Source organism: Glandiceps talaboti, chromosome 10 (assembly GCF_964340395.1).
Source record: "Glandiceps talaboti chromosome 10, keGlaTala1.1, whole genome shotgun sequence".
Taxonomy (NCBI): Eukaryota; Metazoa; Hemichordata; class Enteropneusta; family Spengelidae; genus Glandiceps; species Glandiceps talaboti.
Window position 1 is genome coordinate 24,470,374 of NC_135558.1, and position 27,315 is coordinate 24,497,688.

Consider the following 27,315-nt stretch of genomic DNA (forward strand, 5'->3'; position numbering starts at 1 on the left):
TATTGGTTAACGCAGACCCCTGCTTTGGAAAACACATACCTCATCACCTGTACTGTCAAATTTTACGATATCTACACTTTGAAACCCTACCCACTGATTGAAATGACCCTAACTTTGACAAACTACAGAAAATAAAACCCACAACCCAAAGTGATGACATTAGATTTGACAGAGATTTGCAGCATGCACCACCTTTAACAGAAACTAAATCAAAATGTCAATTACACATGCATAGGAAAGATACAAAGTACATTTGTGGAACATTTAAGGTTAGGATGTGTTCAGTACCCTGTTTCCAATGATATCACTATATGAATTATTACCCGTACAATGATCCAGATGTGCAGGTATAGAATTAGCTAGCAAAAAGGAAGAAACTGTAGAGTAGGATAATTGCAGGAAAAAAAACAAGTAGTGATGAGTAAAATAAACTTTATTCATAGTTTTGGATGGATTTTATCTTTAAAAAGCAGTGAGCAAGAAGAATAATCAATTATGAATTACATAACAATGCCCCTTGATACACTGTAACATGTTAACTTTACATAAACCACATTTAAGTTGGGTCAGTTGTCATAGAAACAAAGTCCTAAGCATAAAAAGTTATGTCTTGACAAGTAAGTCTCTAATATTTATTCAGGCCCTAAGGGGTCCTATATAGGGCCACCTATATAGGAAGTAAAGGGTTAAAACTTTAAAAAAGTGTCTGCAAACACCTTAAAATGACATTTTTTCAGGCAGTTCCCTTCGGATTTACTTCGAGAGTTTTCGGGTATTTCCAGTCCCACCTAGACCACGCGGTGTTGTGACGTCATAGATGGACTTCGTTAGCACAGAGGTTAGGCGTAGTCAACAGGTGAATAATACTCAACAGCGTTATGAAAAAATACATTGCCGATGGTTGTAATAGACATCAGTAAACAAAAACTACTATATACATGTCGTGTACATTTACATTTACCGATATTTACTCAAACTATCTGACTAATTGTCAGTGTCTGTGGGTATAAATGCAAAAATATTATGTCCCCAAATTATGGCAAAATAAATCAAAACGGCTAGACTAGATATACATAAACACTTGTAATGTCGAGTGTTTCACATTCAATGACTTTTATTTATCTGATTTTTTATCATTTGCCGACAAGAAGCATTACAGTACCGTTGTGACACGTTGACGGCATCCCAGGGACGCACAGCATATTTAAACCCATGCGTACTTGCTAAACGTCGCCTTTTGAATGCCGCATTTAGCAACAAAGTAAACATATTTCATCTCGAATAAATATACTAGCTATAAGAATACCCATGGAAAACTTCAAGAAGGCGTATCAGGACATGCAGTGCCACAATGTATTTGTTGGTCCCATAATACACTAATTGATTCGATTTGCTCCAAGCATATGGAAGCACGCTCCAATTCGATGCATGTAAATAGCACTGTGTACCACTCAAAAGCCGTGGTTCACATAAGTTACTTGTTAAATTTCGATGAAAATGATTTTAACGAAGAAGGTTTATTAACCTAATTTTTTTATCAGCAATAAAAATTGTAAAGAATTATGAAATTTCATGAGTTTCGTTTTGTCATTTAATGACTTTAGCAACTCGTCTGGAAGAAAACTTGGTTTCCCTTGTTGCGATATCACTTCATACAACAAGCCTATTTAATATTCATAAGAAAACTTCTGTAACGAATCATGGTATGGAATCAAAGTATACAGTTTAGGAAACCAACAAATCAAATATCGTGATGTGTTCATGATATTCTATATGATTGGACAATGTTGACATCAGCAATCAAGGTCATGACCCCAGCACATGGTTATGAGAAAAAGCCTGCAACTAGATTTTAACCACGTTTGGTCCAATTTCTCGGTGTTTGCTTGATGTTAGAGAAATTATTTCTGTATGACTTTAAGAATTTTGCAATATCTAATTGATAAATATGATTACATCATATGAATAAATTCAACCCGAGTGTGCTCTCCGAGTTCATACATACACTACTTCAGCTTTGATTGGGGGAACTATCCTACGTATACTGCCGCGGCCTCAGTGACTGCCAGCAAAACAAAACTTGACAAAACTACCCACCTACTGATAATTAAATATATAATAATCACCTGTATACCGTGATAAAAACACATAATAATTGGAGTCCCCAACAAGTCGATGAGACCTGCTTCTGTTCAGTTCAAATGCGAGTTTCTGAGGTTTTACATGGGTCTCAGACTCGGACTAGAGTATCGCGCTGTAGACAGCCCTGACCGAAAATAATAGATGTAAACTTGGGTTCACAAGCCAAACATATGACAATACAAGACCACAACGAAAACTGTGAAACATTTACAGGTCACTCACATTTCTTCCATAAGGAAGAGATGTATGTAGTGGGTGGAAGTCTGTGTGTGTGTGTGTGTGTGTGTGTGTGTGTGTGTGTGTGTGTGTGTGTGTGTTTGTGTCTGTCTGTGTCATCATTTTCTCCATAACGACTTGCTCAATTCAAACGAAATTTTGTAGACGTATTCCGTAGGGTAATAGCAAGACTTGGTTAGGTTTTGGTAAAAATCACATGAATATTAATGAGCAATTTATGTAATTAATGGTTTTCGGTAATTAGGCTATATCTCAAGAATGCATACTTCAAATTCATTATAACTTTATACATAGATTTGCAATACCAAAACGTACCTGTCCTGAAAATATTACTAATGTAGCTTTTAGTTTTGATAAGTTATTGGCATATTTTCGGTAGGCCACAAAAAGAAAAAAAATAGTTTCTGGTCAGGAAATGTTGTCTAAAGTGGTGCGACTTTATCACCATTTTCTAAAACACGACTGCCTCAATTCAAACTCAATTTATTGCATGTGTTCTGTAGGGTAGTGACAAGAACTGAATAGGTTTCAGTAAACATCCATAAATATTAATGAACAATTTACATAATTAATGGTTTTTGGTAATTAGGCTATATCTCAAGAATGCACACTTCAAATTCAATATAATTTGATACATACATTTGCAATACCAAAGGGCACTTGTCCTGAAAATATCATTGATGTAGCTTTTAGTTTTAATAAGTTATTGGCATATTTTCGGTAGGCCACTAAAATAAAAGGAAAAAATAGTTTCTCATCAGGAAATGATGTCTAAAGTGGTACGACGATGCGCTTATTTTTTTTTTACATTCTCAACAAATGTTAATCAATCTAGTTTATATCACTAGAGGCATTTTGATTCGACCTGTAACAGTAGTTGAGCTCCTAGTTTAAACAAAGGCTGAATAGGCAATCAACTTGAACCCAGTATACTCTCCAACATCACTAGCATTTTCACTATTGTTGCTAAAATCGTACGACATGACACCTACATAAAAGCCAAATCTATCTATGGAACATGGTTAAATCGTCATTGAAAGAAGATTCATCACTCTGAGATTAATTCTGACGAGTATCAAAGTTAGAATTACTATTGTCTGCCAATGCTTACTATACTAACTGAGACGAAACGGTTCTCTCTATGACGTCATAATCTCAAAAAGGGAGAATAATAGGGAGTGTAACTGCAAGTTCATTCCTGCTCGAGTGGCCGCTGCTCGCCAATTTTAATTCTTTTTTTCTCACTTATCATGCAATTTTAAACAGTCAGCTTTGCATTTACTGGTTATGAGACGTATAAAGAACATTTTTCAAGGTTGAGGTATGGAACATTTTGAATCACCTTTAAAGTCAAAAACTGCCAGACTGAGTGCCATATTGGGTGGGTATATTACCTTGGGTGTCTAGTTGGGAAATTGTTCAAATCTAAATGATCTTACCACTGATGTGTGATTTGGGTCAAAAAATGTGGCTTTTGGTCAAAAAACTTAAACTCAAAAACTACTCGGCAGATCGGTCTGAAATTTGGTGGGAACATTCTTAGGTGATATGCAAATTAGGGCTAAAAATGTTTCTTTTTGGACAAAAATCTTTCATTCCAAAACTACTGAGCAGATTGGACTGAAATTTAATGGGGATGCATCTGGGGATGTGTAGATGAAACTATTCATAACATGATGATCCCATCAACGATATGCAAATTAAGTCTAAAAATCTCAATTTTGGTCAAAAACTTATATCTTGAAACTGTATGTATGGTGAATGGGTTGAAAGTTGGTGGGGATGTTCTAGAGGTATTATTCTGCAGTTACTGTTAAAAACATTTCAACACAATTGGCCCTAGCAACCATGACCATACTCTTAGCAATTGTGAAATGATGACGCATATTACAAAGATAGCAACAGGGTAAGGTAAGTGACTAAAGACTCAAAACAGCAACAGGACCATGTCCATAGCAACAGCCAAAGACACTTTTACTACAATGCCATTGGCTCTATTTTTGTAACTTGCATATTGTAATTTTGTGAAAAAAATTGAATGTAGATTGAGTATAACCTGCATACCAATATTTGTAATGATTACCAGGTGCAAGAGGTAGCTATGTAGATGTGATGAACCCAGGAGGAGCTATGACTTCTTCCAACGTAGAACCACCACCACCACCAGCAGACTTATTTCCTATGATGCCAGCTACTAATACTACACCTATGAATTATTTCATACCTGAACCTGGTATGTATGTTGTACTGTATTTTAGTCTACTACATACTGCAACAGAACATTGTGTTTCATCAATAAACCAAAGATATGTTCACTTGAAATTGTTCAAGTACATGTACATCTACTTGTTGGAAGATATTGTAGCTTATTTTGAGTGGGCAATTTCATCAATTAATAGTATAGTGGCAGATATAAATCGTGAAAAAAAGCTTGGTTTTCAATCTGGCACTATGTTAGTTTTAACTTGTGTTGAGTACATATGAGTAGCAATATGGATCTTTTGAGACTTGAGCAAAAAATGGAAAGGGTGACATGTGATGGTTTATGATTTGGAATTAGTATCCCCCTTTCGGCCGAAGGCCAGAACCAAAATCATAGTTTTATATGCTATATGAAGCTAACAATTTTTACCTGCTCTTGGATGCTAAATAGAGAGAAATCAAACTCTTTGACAACATTTCATTTAATCATTAATTATACTTTATTTGTATGTATTTTCTGTTTCATTCTTGATGCTTGGATATGTAAGGTTGTGCAAAAAATGATATTTAACTCCAAGAGCAGACAGATACCTTGCGCAAGTATCACTAATAAGTCTCAGCGGGAACACTGCTGAGTACTGCTCATTAACACATATTTTCACTAACCAGGGCACAAAGAGCATGACTCAGTTGAGATGTTTTCTTTTTCCTTGAAAGATGTACCTTGGTATTGCTTTTGTATAGGAGTATCATGCCTGTGTCTCAAGATGAGAACTCTCACCAAGCTTTAACCATCATTTGTGTGTCTGGAAACAAAAACATTGGATTGAAATCTTCTTTATATATTCACATTATTATTAAGTGTTTTGTGGACTCTTAGTCATTGGCTCAAGGGGAAAAGTATGTGAGCCTTGTTGATGATATGATAATGTGAAGTAATAAATTGAATTAAATTTCAGTGTCAGATACCTCAGAGCATGGTCAGGGAGAGCCATCTGCAGCAATGGATGGATCGGGACAACCTAAAATTGGAAATCCAGGTTCACGACCACACACACCAGCAAGTCAGGCTGAGCCTTCACCTTCAGAACCACAACCACAGGTACTATATTACATGATGTGATCACAGGGACAAAGATTCATTCCCATTTGAAGTGTTGATCTATACAGTTGCAGTTGTGCTCAGTATCAAGTATTCAGTCCTGTCTATGTCATTTACTTAGACAAGCTGTTGTTAGTACAAATGAATGGTAAAATAGTTCGAGTTATTTGGACTTTATATCTGTTGTTAGTACAAATGAACGGTAAAATAGTTCGAGTTATTTGGACGAGCTGTTGTTAGAACAAATGAAATGTAAAATAGTTTAATTATTTAGACTTTATATCTGTTGTTAGTACAAATGAACGGTAAAATAGTTCGAGTTATTTGGACTTAGGTGTTGTTAGTACAAATGTGTCTGCTTCACATTGTCTGTTACATAAAGACTTCTTTTATTAGCTCCGCTGTCAGCGAAAGCTGAAAGCGTAGCTTTAGGTATAGGTGAGAATTAAGGTATAGAGTATAGGTGAATCATTGGTGTCCGTCAACTTTTTACATTTTCATCATCTTTTCCGAAAGTGACAGTCAGAATTCTTCGATATTTGGTGTGCATGTTTCCTGGGGGGGGGGGGGGGGGGGAGGCTATTCAGATTTGTTCATGCCAAGTTGATCTGTGCCATTTTCAATTTGTTATATTTTTTTTCAAAAATGATATTTTCATCATCTCCTCAAATACTACTTGTCAGATTGCTTTGATATCTGGTGTGTTGATGCACAGAGGATAGCTTACTCAGATTTGTTAATTTCAAGTCAGCACATCTTTTCTATTTTTGATGATTTTTTTTTTGTAATATAAAAAAAAAATGAATATGTTAATGAACATTGTGACCGACGCCATATTGGAATCAGTCCATGAGACTTTAAGCAAACTACCACTTTTCAAAAGACACCATTGATGTCAAACAAGCAATGTAATAAGTGCTACAGTTCTTAATTCTACGCATTGTGCACCCAAATGACAAGTGTTTGTTCGAAACAGGGTTGCAGATTTCAAATTCTGCACCCCTTCTACAGAATGGTTCATTCCAGTAGATGCCCTCAATCGACAAAGTCATGAAGTTGCCTAGCCTGAAAGTGTATGCTGTCACTGTAGGGGACGATTTTTGACAGAGTCGGTCATCAATAAAAATGATAATAAACTTACCTCATTTTGAAAGGGAAAGTACTTTGTGATTCATTTATGGAGTTTTGATTTTGTACGATCAATATTGGTGGCAAAATCGTCACATCAAAATTGCCGATGTGGTATTGCAGCATAGAAACTAGTACAGTCGACTAGTCGAGGTCAAAGTTCTTTCGCTAATGAGCCTTACCATATATGGAAAAAAAGTAGTCATGAGATTGCAGTCCAGACTTTCATTTTAATTTTTTGTTTAAAGCTGGCAATATGATGTCTTGTCGCTTTTTAAAAATCATTTTAATGGTGAAACATTGTGAATAGTATTTTGTGATGTCTTCTTCCTAGTAATGGTTTATTTTAGTCAATGAACCTAGCAGCTCAAAAGCGAGGGACAGTTATTCAGGAGACGGTAGATAACCTAGTACCTTTTGCTTGACGCATATGACGTACCGTTGGAAGACGCTAGCGCGCTGCATCTCTGTCATTGAGATTGAAAAAATTTCAGACAAGACCTTTTCAGTTATGATTAGCGAAATATTTATTTTTGCCAAGATTAGTAGGCCTGTAGGTCTACAATTCTGATTTACACGGTGTATCTGATTTACACTGCGAATGCCGAAGGCACTCGCTGATCAGTACATGGTTACAGTATTGCTCAGGATCGGAGCGAGGCAACGACTTTAGTTTTAGATAAAATGTAGCAAAAAGGCAAGAACAGCTGTCGACAGATTACCTCAACACCAAAGGGGCGACTTGTTCCTTATGCAAGCAGGACTAACGAAATATGTGCACCACCTGCAAGCAGGTCCATAGACTAACTGTGTGAACATAGTTAATTGATATATCACAAGTAGTTCAGTTGATTTGTAGTATATTTTCTGTTAATCATCAGTTTACATAATTGTTAAATTGGAAGGCTGCCTTCAGCAGGTGTGACACAATTTCAAATGCAATGTAACATAAATACTCAGAGTTGGCTCTAAATGTTCAATTTGATTATATGACTTATGTGTAAATAAATATGATCCCACTAAATGTCTTGACGATTGTTATTCCACCTTACAGAAGACGGCCAATGTCTTAGCAATTGTTATTGCACCTTACAGAAGATGTTCAAATTACATCTAGTTTATGATTTTGCAGGAATATCTTGTCTAACCAGATTATTAGTCCCCGCCGGACAAAGTCCGGGACGGGGACTTATGGATTGGGTTCCGTGCGTCCGTGCGTCCGTCCGTCCGTCCTCAGCCGTTTCTTGGAGATGCCTGGACCGATTTTTTTCAAACTTGGTACATGGGCAACATACAATGGCATACATATGCACGTCAATTTGTTTCATGATACGATCCAACATGGCCACCTAGCAGCCATTTTGTTTGCAAATTTTCCCTGTCTAAAGCCATAACTCAGACATGCCTGAACAGATCTCATTCAAAGTTGGTATTAGGACAGTGTTCTATGGCATATATGTGCATATTCATTGTTGTCATGATACGATCCAATATGGCCGCCTAGCAGCCATTTTGTTTGTGAATTTTCATGTCCAAAGCCATAACTCAGACATGCTTGGACAGATCTCATTCTAAGTTGGTATTAACACAGTGTTCTATGACATACATGTGCATATCCATTTTCGTCGTGATACAATCCGATATGGCTGCCTGACAGCCACTTTGTTTGCGAATTTTCCATGTCCAAAGCCATAACTCAGACATGCTTGAGCAGATCTCGTTCAAAGTTGATATTAGGACTGTGTTCTATGACATACATGTGCATATTCATTGTTGTCGTGATACGATCCAATATGGCTGCCTGGCAGCCATTTTGTTTGCGAATTGTCCATGTCCAAAGCCATAACTCAGACATGCTTGGACAGATCTCATTCAAAGTTGGTATTAGGACAGTGTTCTATGACATACATGTGCATATTCATTGTTGTTGTGATACGATCCAATATGGCCACCTGGCAGCCATTTTGTTTGCGATTTTTCTATGTCCAAAGCCATAACTCAGACATACTTGAACAGATCTCATTCAATGTTGGTATTAGGACAGTGTTCTATGACATACATGTGCATATCCATTTTCATCGTGATACTATCCAATATGGCCGCCTGGCAGCCATTTTGTTTGCGATTTTTCTATGTTCAAAGCCATAACTCAGACATACTTGAACAGATCTCATTCAAAGTTGGTATTAGGACAGTGTTCTATGACATACATGTGCATATCCATTTTCATCGTGATATGATCCCCCTTACCCGACCAATCCTTTATTGTTGTAGGCATGTCCAACAAGCAGACACAACATATCTAAGTCTGTTTGATTTAGGTTCACAAGTGTTGTTGCGTGATCAGAGTAGTGATAATTCCTTAAAACCCAATCATAGCAGGGACTATGTCATTCTCAATGACTTGTTAAACAATACACTACTTTTCATACATACATGTAAGGAAAGTTATCTTATTCTTTATATCATTTTCAGTTCTTCAACCCATCATCCCTTGCAACTCATCATCAGTCATGGGATCCTAATGCTGACACTCATCAACAACAACAACAACAACAACAACAACAACAACAACAAAAGGCACAACCAGAGAAGAATCAAATGTCAGATTATCAGCAACAACAGTTGCAGTTTCATCCACAACAACTACAACTACAGCAGCAACAATATGAGCTGCAAGCACAGCAGTCACCACCACCACCACCACCACAACAACAGTTCCAATATCGACAGCAGCCACAGCCACAGCAAGGAATTTCAGAGTACAAAGAAAGTGATCCACCACAGGAGAATGGAGAACAGGAAGGGAATGTAAGTACAATGCTACAAACCTAAAGTTTTTCTTTCCCCCCCCCCCCCCCCTGTCTTAGTAGTGAATGGGTTTTACTAGCACATCTGAACTGGTAAGGTTCAGTAGTGTTATAGGCATGGTGCGGTGTCTGTCCATCTGTCTGTGTGTGTGTGCGGTTGTGTGTGTGTGTGTGTGTGTGTGGACGACTTGTACTCAAAAAGCCACCAGCCCATTTATTTTACCTTGGTATTTAGTGGGGACATTACTTTTGGTGTCTATTTCGAAAATTGTTCAAAGGAGAGTGAGCGCATCACATGTATGTGATTTAGGTAAAACAATGTCATTTTTAGTCAAAAAACTTAAACTCAAAAACTACCAGGCAACATGGTCTTAAATTTGGTGGGAATGTTCTTAGGGGTGTGTAAATTTAGATTTGTGGATGACCATTCTCGCAAAACAGAACTGTTATTTCTTCTGCAACACTGCGAAATAACAAAACTCTGGCTTCTTATGATAGATGGACGGTTATTTCAGATTAGTAATAAATATTCATGAGTAATGACGTAATGACAAACCATATTCTGGAGTGCAAGCATGTTCACCATGCCATACATGTGTATCTAACACCGATCGGTGGCTAATTATACTTATACTCTGACTTATACCTGACATGTCACTGTGAGCGAATGTCAATGTGACTAAATATGACTGTTTATAGGGGTATTTACCCATGTAAAAGTTACTAGTCTCATTTAAATCTACTAGGATAACCAATGTATGACGGGGTTAAAGAGTATAAAGTAAGAACGAGGAAAGATTCATTAAAAATTTACATTAAGGGCTGATAAACGGGCACTGTCCAGAGTAGTACCGGTGCCATGAATGCAGTCCTGGCATTCTGAAGTCATGCACCGGAAGGTTGTGTGCTAAAAGGTCATTCTTATATAGCATTCAGCCCAGGCTTAGTTCCTTATAAAATCAAGAGTATGGTAAACAACTCTTCAATTACTACAGGTTGTGAATGGAATTATTTTTATCTCAAGTGAACTCACATGAATCAGCAAATCTTGGCTTGGTGTAACCTACTAAACTTGATACAAATTTATGATCAGTCTGACAGTACAACAAATCTATGCTCTCACAAACCCTATTTGACACTTTGAGGCAAGATTTATAGGTCATTATTTTTTCTTCCGTAAGGGAGAGATGTATTAGTGGGTGAAAGTCTGTGTGTGTGTCTGTGTCATCGTTTTCTCCAAAACGGCTGGCTCAATTCAAACGAAAGTTTGTACACATGTTCCATAGGGTAATGGCAAGAACTGATTAGAATTTTGGTAAACACCCATGAATATTAATGAGCAATTTATGTAATTAATGGTTTTCGGTAATTAGGCTATATCTCAAGAATGCACACTTCAAATTCATTATAACTTGGTACATACAAATGTACATTTGCGATATCAAAGCTCACTTGTCCTGAAAATATTGCTAATGTAGCTTTACTTTTATTAAGTTATTGGCATATTTTTGGTAGGCCACAAAAAAGGAAAAGAATAATTTGTGGTCAGGAAATGTTGTCTAAAGTGGTGCGACTTTATCACCATTTTCTAAACCAGATTTAAACTGAATGCCTTCCATAAGGGTAGTCTTGCAATTTCATGATTTATGCAAGAAATTTAGCTCTGCATCTGTGATTTTTTCAAGTCCCAGTGAAAGTTAGTTGTCAAAAACATTTTTCAAATGCCAGGAAAGCTTGCCATCCTCGACTGCACTTGGCTTTTGCGATCCCATACATACCCGGGATATGTACACCCGTTTCCACAGCAAATAATAAACAAAATTTAAACCCTCATAACATTACTACTACGCATCAGAAAGTTTACACACTTCATGGTACGCATCGTAACAGTTGAACAACTAAGGTATTATTGCCCTACTTTGTCCCTGGGTAAATTGTATACATTCTTGTTTCGATCGAGGTTGACAGATGCACCATCTGTAATGTTGGTAACATTAGGTATAAAGTAGAGTACAAAGAATAGAGTATGTTTGTGTGTAACATTAGGTATACATGTATATAGAGTATACTGTGGGTTTTGGGTCAAAAAATCTGATTTTTGGTCAAAAAACTTAAACTCCAAAAGTACTGGGCAGATTGGCATGAAATTTGGTGGGAACGTTCTTAGGGATGAGTAAATTAAGATTTTAGTAATACGCAAATTAGGGCTAAAAATGTGTCTTTTTTGTCAAAAACCTATAATTCCAAAACTACTCAGCAGATTGGGATGAAATTTAACAGGGTTGCATCTGTGGGTGTATAGATGATGAAATATTAAGCATATAATGATCTCAGATGTAATATGCAAATTAGGTGTTAAAATGTGAATTTTGGTCAAAAAATTTGTATCTCAAAAAGTACTTGGTCAGTGATTTAAACTTGGTGAGATATTTCTAAAAGTGTTATTCTGCAGATTTTCTTCCAAATATTTTGACATAATTGGCCCTAGCAACCATGACCATGCTCATAGCAACAACCAAATGGCAGTATGTTTTGGTCAAATCAACATCTGGTAGGCAAGTGAGTAAACATTAAAAAAATGTATGCAAATATCCCTAGCAACCATGACCATGCCCATAGCAACAGCCAAATGTTCGTATATTTCACAAAGATAACAACAGGCATATAAGTAGACAAATGAATAAACCCTCGAAAAATGTATGTAAATTTGCCTAGCAACAAGACCACACCCATAGCAACAGCCAAAATATTATGTATACTGCAAAGATAATAGGAATTGAAAGACAAATGAATAAACATTCAAAAAATGTATACAAATGTGCCTAGCAACAAGCCCATGCCCGTAGCAACAGCTAAATGATCACGTATATTGCAAAGATAATATCAGGAATTCATACACAAGTGAACAAAAACATTCAAAAATGTATGCAAATATATCTAACAACATGACCACTCCCATAGCCACAGCCAAATCATCGCGTATATTGCAAAGATAGTAACATGGTTGGATAGGTAACTGGATAGTCATTCAGCAAATGAACACTTATTGTTAGCATGTACTAGCTCATGGATAAACATTTTTAAAAACTGTACAGTTGTGCTACAGCACCATTGGCAGTATTTTTATCCATTTGCATGAATTAGCTTGTTGAATGCATGTATACCTCCAGGATGGCCTTATCTATAAAACTAGGATATAGTACTTCTTATACACATTATACATATACATGTAACTATTTCACCCTCACATGCCATGCTTTGTGTTGATTTACTCATCAAATCCATAACTTATTTTGTTTTGTCTTTTCTGTATGTTTTGTTTGGTGTCACTGTTGGTATGGTGGGTGTGGTGTGGTTTTTGTCTCCATAGCTATCAAGATCCAGCTCACTTAGTTCTCTCTCATATGAAGTCAGTCAACATTTCAATACCAACAACTCTGAACAGGTATATGCTTTTATTGTTTTGTCACTTGTGTGTTTACTGTTTGTTGTCATATTATTTCCATTGTTTGCAGGTTCATGTAGTAAGCAGAGATTGTGTCTATGTTGCATGCCCTGTGCGTAATATGAAACTATACCATGCCCTGTGTGTAATATGAAACTATACCATGCCCTGTGTGTAATATGAAACTATACCATGCCCTGTGTGTAATATTAAACTATACCATGCCCTGTGTGTAATATTAAACTATACCATGCCCTGTGCGTAATATGAAACTATACCATGCCCTGTGTGTAATATTAAACGATACCATGTGCTTGGATTCAAAATTAATGTCAATATTCATCGCTAAAGGATATTTAAGAGATATGTTTTATGTAGAAACTTGTAAATCCCTCTACCTATCAACTAAAGTCTAATGTGTGATTTGGGCCAAACAATGTCATTTTTGGTCAAAAAATTTAAAGTCAAAAGCTACTGGACAGATTGGTCTGAAATGTGGTGGAAACATTCTTAGGGGTGCATAGATTACGATTTGTTCATGACATGGTGATTCCATCAGTAATATGCAAATTAGGGCTAAAAATGTCCCTCTTTGCTCAAAAATTTTTAAGTCGAAAGGTACTTAGCAGATTGGGCTGAAATTTAATGGAGATGCAGTAACTGTTAGGATGTGTAGATCAAGAAATATTAAGCATATAATCTCAACATAATGCCAATTAGGTGTAAAAATGTGAATTGTGGTCAAAAACTTAAAGTGTATGTAAAAAGGTTTCCAAAGTTTCTGACTTTTTGCCTGCAAATGACGTAGTTTTCATAGGTGATTAAAGATTTGTGTGACATTTTTGACAAAAGTACGATATTGATTACAAAAAATTGATTTGTTTGGAAAAATTCCGGAAATTGCCGAAATTGTTTAATATATATTTCATGACATCACAACCGCAACAAACTTCAAATATGTCCGATTACATAACAATCAATAGCGATTCTAGTGGAATCACATTCTACTATTTAGAAGTCGAAATTGACAATGACAACAATACATGCAGTACTAGTGATGACGAAGAAGATGTGGTAGTGGGGGATGCTTGTATTGTACTATATATGTATGAACCACTACCACTACCACAACCATGACTACAGCCAAACAACAATCCCCACCTGCAGATGGTCGTTGACGATGTTATTGTCGACAGACTAAATAATACTGACCGGTAAGTGATGATAATAAAAAGTAGGTATTTTAAATCAGCAGATGAAGGAAAAAATTGAGTCGAAATTTCGAAAGTAGTTGTCCCATTGAAATCATAACACTGTAACAGTAGTACTATTTAGTGGGGTTATATTGACTTACTGACTACACAGTGTGTGTACGTACGCTAAGTGTGTTTGAACCGCCATTCATATATTTCATGGAAACATCTATATAATTGAAGGTCTGATCGGTTGTCAATCTTTAAAGGATTTTGTGAAATCATCATTACCAGAAAAAATCAGAACAGTTCAGGAACGGCCAAATAATTTATTGACGGTGAGCACTGAGCATACACTGCGTTCCAGGGTAGCAGGGTGAGGTCTACCGCTAGAGCACCCAGTACAGTTCCGCACGACGTGTGACTAGACACGCTCCTGAGAACACACTAGGAATATAGTAGTATACAGCCCGACGAACCTCTGGCTCTGTTCTCACTCTCAGTCACATCCAACTGCTCTCACCCTTGCAAACAATGCATTAAATTTTGCATTTATAAATGACTGGTCTTCATTCACTGACAAGGAAACCAAAGTCATACAATAAGGTCATGAATATGTCTAAAGGGAAGTGCACTGTACTATAGTACCGTAGTACGTACGCGTATGAGCATCATGGTATGAACGTGTTTTGTTCTTGTTATTCATCGGCGCGGCGATATGGGCCGGTACGAAGACATTGCTATCGCAAGTAAAAATCCCCATTATGTGGTACAGGCTCGTAACATTATACTAGTATGTTCTTTGAAAGTGTAATTTATGTTTCTTATCTGGTGAATTAACTTTCAATTCAATTCAACATTAGGACTCGTAATCACAGCCAACAAAAGAAATGTCATCGTTGCCAGTGTCGTAATATGTAGTACACCAGGACGCAGCATCTTATCATTCATGATCGTTTTTCGTGAGTTTGAGAGTTGTGCAGTACTGAGACATCATTGAAAGCGTTGGAAACTCATCCTCTGTATGTTGAAAAGAAGCAAGCTGATTAGAACTTCCAAATCTTTTTTGACAAAATCAGTGTAGTCAAGCGTTGACGCCCCCCTACCAGGCAACACTCAGGCATGGTTAAAAAAAATGATCATGTTCTGGCAGTGACGTAATTTTCCGAAGACTCCCGAAGCAAAATGCTCATCGCAGATTTTTAAAAAAAATCAATTTTTCACTATTAATATCGTGCTTTTGTCAAAAATGACATACAAATCTTTAATCACCTATGAAAACTACGTCGTTTGCAGGCAAAAATTCTGAAACTTTGGAAACCTATTTACATACACTTTAAATCTCAAAAAGTACTTGGTCAATGAGATTGAAATTGAAGTGTATTCTGCAGATTTTGTTGAAAACATTTTGACAGAATTGACCCTAGCAGCCATGACCATGCCCTTAGCAATAACCAAATGCCAGTATATTTTGCTAAAGTAACATCATCTGACAGGCAAGTGAGTAAACATTCAAAAAATGTATGCAAATATCCCAAGCAACCATGACCACGGCCATAGCCATAGCAACAGCCAAACGATGGTGTATTTCACAAAGAACAGATTTTTAGATAAGTGAACAAAACATTCAAAAATGTATGCAAATAAGCCTAGCAACAAGACAACACCCATAACATCAGCCAAATGATTGCATATATTGCAAAGATAACAAGGAGGATTAATAGACAAGTGAGTAAACATTCAAAAATGTTTGTAAATGTGCCTAGCAACAGCCATATGATGATGGTATATCACAAAGATCAGGGATTCATAGACAAGTGAACTAAAATTGAAAAATGGTATACAAACATGTCTAGCAACATGACCATGCCCATAGCAACAGCCAAATAATCCTGAAGATAACAACAGGGCCGGAAAGGCAAATGGATAATCATTCACCTGATGAACACCAATACCTAGCATGGATCAGCATGATAGACGTTTTTAAAAACTGTACAGTTGTGCTACAATGTCATTGCACTATTTTTTTAACCAGTTATAGCTAAATAAGGTTATTACAGAGTTTATATGGCTTGATATGACAAAGTTTAAGAGTGAGGACATGGTAGCAATGTATGCATTCCTGTGTTGTGAAACATTTATTTAACTTTGTTGTTAGCTTTTGCATTCAAGTGTGTACACTTTAAGTTGAACATTGTTAGAAAGAAACTTTCACTGTGAACACTCACCTTGACCAAGACCTTCATCTTCAAGGCAAATGAAATTTACATAATAACCACGGCAATGTTTAGTCCCCTGAAAAGGGGACATCCATGTTATACCATGCAATATCTGATTTCAACCAAACCTGCCACAAATGTGACATATCACATTTCATGACATATGCAAATGTGACCAAATGGCAGCCATACTATGTAGTCTAAAATCAATATTTAATGCATAACTCAAAAACTATAATAATACATAGACTCCTAGTCAAATGTCTCCCCATATTATCATGTGCAAGTGTTCTTTTAAGACCTTGACCTTAGTTATCAAAATCAAGCCAGTTACTGTATATCACAGACACTTTGCAGTATTTACTTTTGCAAATTTCTTATAATGTAATATGTATAAAAGAACAGAAATGTACTCAAGCATTACCTTTGGTGTTCTTATCACTTTTTAGCACTGAACTTGTTGAGTAGTTCTTTAAGCATGGTAAAGGTGTGTGTGACTGTGTCTGTGTCTGTCTGTGTGTGTGTGTGTGTGTGTGTGTGTTAAAATGAAAATGATCAGATCAATGATTTTAAAGTTACATCCAAAAAAGTGATTTTCCATCAAATCAGTCTGTGATCATCAGTGTAGAGCTATGAAGTATGTTTAATATGTAATGTTATATAATCACTCAGGGTAAAGTCCACACATAAATGTCATATATTCGGTGTTACTTAAATGTTGCTATCACTGTGTTTCCCCTTCGATACTAACCCGGGGGCTCTGCATTCTCTTTGTATAGAACATCCAACCTGCAGCATTTTCTACTTCATTGGACTTCTCTGCTGTACGTACTTACTATTTTATTGTGCATCTATTTTGTCTATGTCCTATGTATGTGAAGTAATTAACAGGGTACAAAGATTATACCTTATAATTATTTAATTAATGATTTGTGTGGCATGTATATGTCAAGTCAATATTAGTTGGTTCCCTAGTAATAAAGGTGAATTGGGCTTTGAATAATAAAAAGAAATGCCATGACACTATGATACTGTGATCATACATCAAGTGCCAGTAAATAAATTGTGAATATACATAATTTTACATAAACTTTCTTACTAACTTTACCATGTCTCTATTAATACTATTAATATAGTACTCCCAGTAAGATGGCACATTTGGCTCTCCTTTAGGGATTATATGATGTCATCCTTTATAGTTGTCAATAGAAACTAGTCAGCAATACTACAGAGCAAAAAACATACAGTAGTATCCACAAACTGTAGACATAGTGTCCATCACCCATAGGCATAGTGTCCATCAACTGTAGCCATAGTGTCCATTAGCTATAGACATAATGTCCATCAATTGTAGGCATAGTGTCCATCAACTGTAGATATAGTATCCATCAACTGTAGGCATAGTGTCCATCGACTGTAGGCATAGTGTCCATCAACTGTAGGCATAGTATCCATCAACTGTAGACATAGTGTCTATAGTATCCATCAACTGTAGACATAGTGTCTATCATCTATAGGCAAAGTGTCCATCAACTGTAGGCATAGTACCCATCAATTGTAGGCATTGTGTCCATCAACTGTAGCCATGGTGTCCATCATCTATAGGCATATTGTCCATCAACTGGAGACATGGTATCCATCAACTGTAGGCATAGTGTCCATCAACTTTAGACATAGTGCCCATCAGCTGTAGACATAGTGTCTTTCAACTATAGCCATAGTGTCCATCATCTATAGGCATAGTGTCCATCAAGGGTAGGCATAGTGTCCATCAAGGGTAGGCATAATGTCCATCAAGTGTAGGCATAGTGTCCATCAACTGTAGCCATAGTATCCATCAACTGTAGCCATAGTATCCATCAAGGGTAGGCATAATGTCCATCAGCTATAGGCATAATGTCCATCAGCTATAGGCATAGTGTCCTCAACTGTAGCCATAGTGTCCATCAAGGGTACGCATAATGTCCATCAGCTATAGGCATAGTGTTCATCAGCTGTAGCCATAGTGTCCATCAGCTATAGGCATAGTGTCCATCAACTGTAGCCATAGTGTCCATCAAGGGTAGGCATAGTATCCATCAACTGTAGGCATAGTGTCCATCAACTGTAGCCATATTGTCCATCAAGGGTAGGCATAGTGTCCATCAGCTATAGGCATAATGTCCATCAGCTATAGGCATAGTGTCCATCAACTGTAGCCACAGTGTCCATCAAGGGTAGGCATAGTGTCCATCAGCTATAGGCATAGTGTCCATCAACTGCAGCCATAGTGTCCATCAAGGGTAGGCATAGTGTCCATCAGCTATAGACATAATGTCCATCAATTGTAGGCATAGTGTCCATCAACTGTAGGCATAGTATCCATCAATTGTAGGCATAGTGTCCATCAAGGGTAGGCATAGTGTCCATCAAGGGTAGGCATAATGTCCATCAGCAATAGGCATAGTGTTCATCAACTGTAGCCACAGTGTCCATCAACTGTAGCCATAGTGTCCATCAAGGGTAGGCATAGTGTCCATCAGCTATAGGCATAGTGTCCATCAACTGTAGGCACAGTGTCCATCAACTATAGCCATAGTGTCCATCAACTGTAGGCATAGTGTCCATCAACTATAGCCATAGTGTCCATCAGCTATAGACATAGTGTCCATCAACTGTAGCCATAGTATCCATCAAGGGTAGGCATAATGTCCATCAGCTATAGGCATAGTGTTCATCAAGGGTAGGCATAGTGTCCATCAACTGTAGGCACAGTATCCATCAATTGTAGGCATAGTGTCCATCAACTGTAGGCATAGTGTCCATCAACTATAGCCATAGTGTCCATCAAGGGTAGGCATAGTATCCATCAACTGTAGCCATAGTATCCATCAAGGGTAGGCATAGTGTCCATCAACTGTAGGCATAGTGTCCATCAACTGTAGCCATATTGTCCATCAAGGGTAGGCATAGTGTCCATCAGCTATAGGCATAATGTCCATCAGCTATAGGCATAGTGTCCATCAACTGTAGGCATAGTGTCCATCAACTATAGGCATAGTGTCCATCAAGGGTAGGCATAGTGTCCATCAGCTATAGACATAATGTCCATCAATTGTAGGCATAGTGTCCATCAATTGTAGGCATAGTGTCCATCAAGGGTAGGCATAGTGTCCATCAAGGGTAGGCATAATGTCCATCAGCAATAGGCATAGTGTTCATCAACTGTAGCCACAGTGTCCATCAACTGTAGCCATAGTGTCCATCAAGGGTAGGCATAGTGTCCATCAGCTATAGGCATAGTGTCCATCAGCTGTAGGCATAGTGTCCATCAGCTATAGCCATAGTGTCCATCAGCTATAGACATAGTGTCCATCAACTGTAGCCATAGTATCCATCAAGGGTAGGCATAATGTCCATCAGCTATAGGCATAGTGTTCATCAAGGGTAGGCATAGTGTCCATCAACTGTAGGCACAGTATCCATCAATTGTAGGCATGGTGTCCATCAACTGTAGGCATAGTGTCCATCAGCTATAGGCATAGTGTCCATCAACTATATAGGCATAGTGTTCATCAACTGTAGGCATAGTGTCCATCAGCTGTAGCCATAGTGTCCATCAACTGTAGCCATAGTGTCCATCAACTGCAGCCATAGTGTCCATCAAGGGTGCGCATAATGTCCATCAGCTATAGGCATAGTGTCCATCAACTATATAGGCATAGTGTCCATCAATTGTAGGCATAGTGTCCATCAGCTGTAGCCATGGTGTCCTCAACTGTAGCCATAGTGTCCATCAAGGGTACGTATAATGTCCACCAGCTATAGGCATAGTGTCCATCAACTATAGCCATAGTGTCCATCAACTATATAGGCATAGTGTCCATCAGCTGTAGCCACAGTGTCCATCAACTGTAGGCATAGTGTCCATCAGCTGTAGCCATAGTGTCCATCAGCTGTAGCCATATTGTCCATCAAGGGTACGCATAATGTCCATCAGCTATAGGCGTAATGTCCATCAGCTATAGGCATAGTGTCCATCAACTATAGGCATAGTGTCCATCAACTTTAGCCATAGTGTCTATCAACTGTAGCCATAGTGTCTATCAACTGTAGCCATAGTGTCCATCAACTTTAGCCATGGTGTCCATCAGCTATTCGCATAGTGTCTATCAACTGTAGCCATAGAGTCCATCAGCTGTAGGCATATAGTGTTCATCAACTGTAGGCATAGTGTCCATCGACTGTAGCCATAGTGTCGATCAGCTGTAGACATAGTGTCCATCAGCTGTAGACATAGTGTCCATCAAGTGTAGGCACAGTATCCATCAGCTATAGGCATAGTGCCCATTAACTGTAGTCGTATTATCCATCAACTGCAGACATGGTGTCCATCAACTCTAGGCATGATGTCCATCAACTGTAGGCATAGTGTCCATCAACTGTAGGCATAGTATCTATCAACTGTAGACATAGTGTCCAACAACTGTAGGCATATTGTCCATCAAGGGTAGGCATAGTGTCCATCAACTGTAGGCATAATGTCCATCAGCTATAGGCATAGTGTCCATCAACTGTAGGCATAATGTCCATCAGCTATAGGCATAATGTCCATCAGCTGTAGACATAGTGTCCAACAACTGTAGGCATAGTGTCCATCAACTATAGGCATAGTGTCCATCAACTATAGGCATAGTGTCCATCAATTGTTGGCATAGTGTCTATCAACTGTAGACATAGTGTCCAACAACTGTAGGCATAGTGTCCATCAACTGTAGGCATAGTGTCCATCAACTATAGGCATAGTGTTAATCAACTGTAGGCATAGTGTCCATCAACTGTAGGCATAGTGTCCATCAGCTGTAGGCATAGTGTCCATCAACTATAGGCATAGTGGCCATCAACTGTAGGCATAGTGTCCATCAACTGTAGCCACAGTGTCCATCAACTGTAGCCATAGTGTCCATCAAGTGTAGGCATAGTGTCCATCAACTGTAGGCATATAGTGTTCATCAACTGTAGGCATATAGTGTTCATCAACTGTAGGCATAGTGTCCATGAACTGTAGGCATATAGTGTTCATCAACTGTAGGCATGGTGTCCATCAACTGTAGGCACAGCGTCCATCAGCTGTAGGCATAGTGTCCATAAACTTTAGGCATGATGTTCATCAACTGTAGGCAAAGTGTCCATCAACTGTAGGCATAGTGTCTATCAACTGTAGGCATAGTATCCATCAACTGTAGGCATAGTGTCCATCAACTGTAGGCATATTGTCCATCAAGGGTAGGCATAGTGTTCATCAACTGTAGGCATATTGTCCATCAACTGTAGGCATGGTGTCCATCAACTATAGGCATAGTGTTCATCAGCTGTACATATATAGTGTCCATCAAGTGTAGGCATAGTGTCCATCAACTGTAGGCATAGTATCCATCAACTATAGCAATAGTGTCCATCAGCTATAGGCATAGTGTCCATCAACTATAGCCATAGTGTCCATCAACTGTAGGCATAGTATCCATCAGCTATAGGCATAGTGTCCATCAGCTATAGGCATAGTATCCATCAGCTATAGGCGTAATGTCCATCAGCTATAGGCGTAATGTCCATCAGCTATAGGCATAGTGTCCATCAACTATAGCCATAGTATCCATCAGCTATAGGCATAGTGTCCATCAGCTATAGGCATAGTGTCCATCAGCTATAGGCATAGTGTCCATCAGCTATAGGCGTAATGTCCATCAGCTATAGGCATAGTATCCATCAACTATAGCAATAGTGTCCATCAACTTTGGACATGGTGTCCATCAACTTTGGACATGGTGTCCATCAACTGTAGCCATGGTGTCCATCAGCTGTAGGCATATAGTGTTCATCAACTGTAGGCATAGCGTCCATCGACTGTAGGCATAGTGTCCATCAACTGTAGCCATAGTGTCCATCAACTGTAGAGTAGTAATTCTGACTTTGATAGTCGTCAGAATTTATCTGAGTGATGAATCTTCTTTCAATGATGATTTTTACGATGTTTGATGGATTGATTTGGCTTTTTATGTAGGTATCATGTCCTACAGAACAACAGTGAAAATGCTAGTGATTTTGGAGAGTATATCAGGTTAAATTTGATCATCGAATTCTGTTGCCGATTTGGACCTCGATAAAACTAGGAGCTCAACTACTGTTACAAGTCGATATCAAAATTCCTCTATTGATATTGTATACAGGGTTCGTACGGTCCTGGAAAACCCTGGAAAACCCTGGAATTTCAAACCCTCCCTGGAAAACCCTGGAAAACCCTGGAAAATGTGCCCTACTCCTGGAAAACCCTGGAAAATGATCATGACCCAATCGATCAATTAATATTGACGATCGTCATGTCTGTGCTCGAGCCACCCGTACCCATTCATATGATTCTGAATCTCGTAAATGTAAAATGTCGAAAATATTTTCAAAGTCTTTCGCCATGGTGGTGAATCAAAATTCACGCCGATTAGACCCAGACAGTCAAACGATCGTTCCACGAAACACTTTTCCCCACAGACCGTGCCTATGCGTAGTTGAATGGGCACCGCAGCGCGCAGTGTTTGTTTCGATCTTGCATATTGCTACTCCATCTCCCAGTCGCCATTTCAGGGACATGATATTGTAACAGTCCCGGCCAGGGGTAACAGTGGGTCTGTTAACAAGATTATCGTAACATTGTAGCGAGTATCAAAGCATCATCAACCACGACTAGAAATTGTTACAAGTTCGGCGCACGAGTCCGACATACTACTACTAGAAACTCAGGCATGGCAATACTACGGCCTAGGGAAGTGCAGTTGAATTTCCGGGTTGTGGAAGTACGGTTTTGACTTTTATGTCGTCGATAAATGGGTATTTGTGTTACATGTTCTAAAAGAATAAACTACTGTTTTATGTTTTCGGTACAGTAACATTCGTCAGTGGTCAAGTTGAGTTGAGAAATCGCGATGTTCCGCAACTCGTGGCATCAGGACATAAACATCGAGACGCAAGCGATGAATGTATTCAGTTATTCATAGCTCGAAATTTCGTAACGTAAATGACGTTTTCATTCAAAATTTTGAAGAAAAAAATTATTTATTTTTCTGTATATGTCTGAATTAGACTGACGAATGCTGCGACTCAATCTTACACGATCAGTGTACCAGCTTGACGAAACGGCTACTTAGGGGAGAACCATTTGATTTCGGGGGGGGGGGGGGGGGGGGGTATGGAGGAAGTAGGTACGGGAGCAATTTTTTTTCCAGTCCAGTGACAGCAATTTTTTCTTTCTACTGTCAGTCCTGCATCAATTTTTTTTTCAAATGGAGTAGCAGTACAAATTTTTTTTTAATTAGTCATTACTTTAGTGTCAACACCCCTGGAAAATGGCCAAAATCAATATGAATACCCCTGGAAAACTGACGAAAAACCCCTGGAAAGTCCTGGAATTTTGTTTTGCTTTAAGTGTACGAACCCTGTGTATAGACTCAAAGATTAATGATTTGAACCAAGCATAATGTTCCAATTGCCAAAGTTGATCGCTGCTAAAGTTTAATGGTTTTGCAGTGTAGGCCTATATCTACTACCTTGGCGAGGCAAGAAATGAAGCTGCCCTAAATTTTTTTGTCTATATATGAAATGAGAGTGACTTGTAGTATTGCCACCAATGTGATTAAAATCTGATGTGGTGAAAGCAGCTAGATGCCTTTATTTACCTCTATTTCCATCATTTCCAACTTTACTGCTGCTGTTACTTAGTGTAACTTACATGAACCTTGGCTTTCGAGTGGTACACAGTGCTATTTACATGCAATTACTCAGCGTGCTTCCATGCTCAGAGCAAGTTGAATCAGTAGAATACTATGGGACAAAAATGTTGTGCTGCATGTCATGATATGCCTTCTTGAAGTTTTCCATGAGTATTCTAAGAAATAGTAATATACTTTGTTGTTAAATGAGCTGCTAAAGAGGTGACATTAGTGGATGGGCTAAAAATTGTGCCATCATGATGGTGTCACAGTACCTTTTTTGGCAAATGATAAAAATCAGATAAATGCCAATGAATGCCTTCCGTAAGGGTAGTCTTGCAATTTCATGATTTATGTAAGAAATTTAGCACTATATCTGTGATTTTTTCAAGTCCCAGTGAAAGTTTGTTGTCAAAAATGTTGTTCAAATGCCCGCTTCCTATTCTCAGCACAAGAAAGCTTGCCATCCTCGAATTCACTCGGCTTTCATGATCCCCTACATACACAGGATATGTACACCCATTTCCACAGCAAATAATAAACAAAATTCAAACATTGCTATTATGAATCAGAAAGTTTACATACTTCATGGTAAGCATCAAACAGTTTAACAACTTTAATACAGTGAAGTGATACGGTGTTATTGCCCTACTTCGTCCCTGGGTAAAAAGTGTATACATTCCTGTTTCAACCGAGATTGACAGACACACCATCTGCTCCAAATCCTATAAGTTTCTACTTCCAACTTTCATCAACGTTGTCACATATAGTTTTTGTCACACTAATACCACCATCGGCATGTGCGTGTTGAACTTCCTTCTGTCCCACGAAATTCACCCACGAAATTCACCACAAGTGGGTTTGCCTACTCGTCGCATGTAGACTATTTCACACTTCTGCACAGCTCTATCAGTGTCGCCGTCAATCAAAATAGAAATATATTTAGCTTCATTTCTGATATCATTGTACACTAGTCATTCCTGCTTCGTTCCAGCAGTTGTTGCGATCATCTCTGAGCATTTGTGAGTGTTATCATTTAGTACCAATGCCATTTTTTCTGAGCATTAGCAATAACTCGGAAATAGTGAAAATGGCAGTTCTTGATTGGCAATCAGATAAGCAATATTTGTCTTTTTTTTTCATTTCTGCTATTTATCACCCTTTAAGTACTAGTTATACCGAGGGCTTTCACCAAGGGACTGGCCGTGGCTGGTTTTGCTAAATATATGTCTTTGAATTCACTCAAACGTGTGTCACAGAATGGAGTGTTCCATTAAAGTTTGTTTGTTTTTCAACCAATTTTCCCTGTTCCAAAGCAAATTTACAATATTAACACCATAATCTGTGAACACTGCCATCTATTAATTACTTGCTGTCTTCACTGGTATGGATGCTCAGCCACTCAAATTGTGAAAGCTATCGTGCCAATTTTAGATTTTCCAGACTGTGATGATTGAACTTTTCAAGTCACCACATTTGAAACGTTGACTGTTGTCTTGTTGCGATGAGTGGGTTGTTCATCATTTCCATCACTCGTCCCTGGCGTACTAGCTGGAGAAAAGAAATGAGCTATATATCGTTTACTCATACTTGAACCAATGGTTCTCGACTGTGTAGGTACTCTGTCAAACTGTCATGATTGGAGGAGAGACGTTGAACTAAAATCTTTAAAATCACCAATGTCACAATGTCTCTGCTGTAGTTCACTTCTGAATGACATACCTAATGACAGCTGTAGTTCACCATATGCCATACATACATACATACATACATACATACATACATACATACATACACACACACACACACATTTGTAATATTATAATATTTATATCCTGCACGTGTTTATTATATGGCAGTTGTAACCTAGTCTAGCTGCTAGATCTTCAGGTTCCATTGAGGTGCTGTATGGTCATGGGCTGGGTAATGTATGTATATGTTAACAAAAACATCTTACTCCATCTTATGACTTTATGGTAATTGTGAGTTTGATGAGTGTGTAGACATTGTTATTCATGCATTGCATTTTAGTTTATCTATTGGCGGTTAATACTTACAAGCCCCTCAATAAGCTGAATATGCATGAAAAAATCAGCTATTGTTCTTTGTTTGTACTAGTTGTCAACTGTGTTCTCAGGATGTTATTTATAACATGAAATGTGAAGATGACTTTTAACGGTCTAGCAGCTAGACTAGTACTAAGCTAGTATGTTGTTGTTGTTGTTTTAAAGTGTTTGTGAATCATTTGTTTGAATTGTGTATACACATGTCATGTGTATGAGCAATAAAGCATTCCTGAGATGCGTAATTAGTATAGGTATGTTGAACTTGGTAATTGCTGTCTATCGTTCATCATGGATGTTCATTCTCTTCCAGTCTACCAATGAGAGTGGTTGGCTACAACCTGACCCAGTTGCCCCAGGACCAATAATGTACAACCCATCACAGTTTAGTGGCCCACCATCTCAGCCAACTCTACAGAATACTTCAGTTGGAAAGAGAGGATATGGTATTGGCAGGAGGAAATACCCAACCCAGAGGTAGAGCTGGTACCATTGGACAAAATAAATGAAAATTTGAATATATATATATAATTATCTAACGTATATAATGTTAAACTGTTCAGATTCATCATCTGATAAAACTATTAAATATTGATTTTTAGGCATAATTAATATGCCATGCAGGATTCATTTGAAATCACAACTTCTTAAGATGCATTTGTTTCAACCAAACATTTGCTTGCACTTGATTTATATATATATATATATATATATATATATATATATAGGGTTGTCGGTGGCTGAGTAGTTAGCTTGTATGCCTCTTGCCTCTGCAGCCTGGGTTTGAACACGCCAGGTGTCGGCTGGGTTTGATTTAAAATGTAACCAGGTCTGTATGTAGGAAGGGTGATGCTCAGTTTGACCTTGCCGAACAACACAGGTTTTCCCCGGGTACTCCGGTTTCCTCCTGCTTCTTCAACACTTGGGCACTAGGGTGCTGCTCTTGTGGCGACCATCCAACAAATTTCTGGATTTATTTGGACGAATAAAGATTATTATGAATTTCCAAATCTATTTGGATGAATAAATATTGTTATA

At 38.0% G+C, this 27,315-nt stretch overlaps 1 protein-coding gene across 1 annotated transcript in view; it reads left to right on the forward strand.

The window, feature by feature from the left end:
• The window catches only part of LOC144440768 (uncharacterized), a 176,060-nt gene extending 149,121 nt beyond the window's left edge, over window positions 1-26,939 (forward strand). Inside the window, exons 22-26 of the mRNA XM_078130147.1 lie at window positions 4,466-4,612; window positions 5,541-5,683; window positions 9,287-9,622; window positions 12,992-13,066; window positions 26,591-26,939. Coding sequence (XP_077986273.1) covers window positions 4,466-4,612; window positions 5,541-5,683; window positions 9,287-9,622; window positions 12,992-13,066; window positions 26,591-26,758 — 869 coding nt within the window. The 3' untranslated portion in view covers window positions 26,759-26,939. The remainder of the gene's footprint in view (window positions 1-4,465; window positions 4,613-5,540; window positions 5,684-9,286; window positions 9,623-12,991; window positions 13,067-26,590) is intronic.
• Window positions 26,940-27,315: the final 376 nt, after the last annotated feature.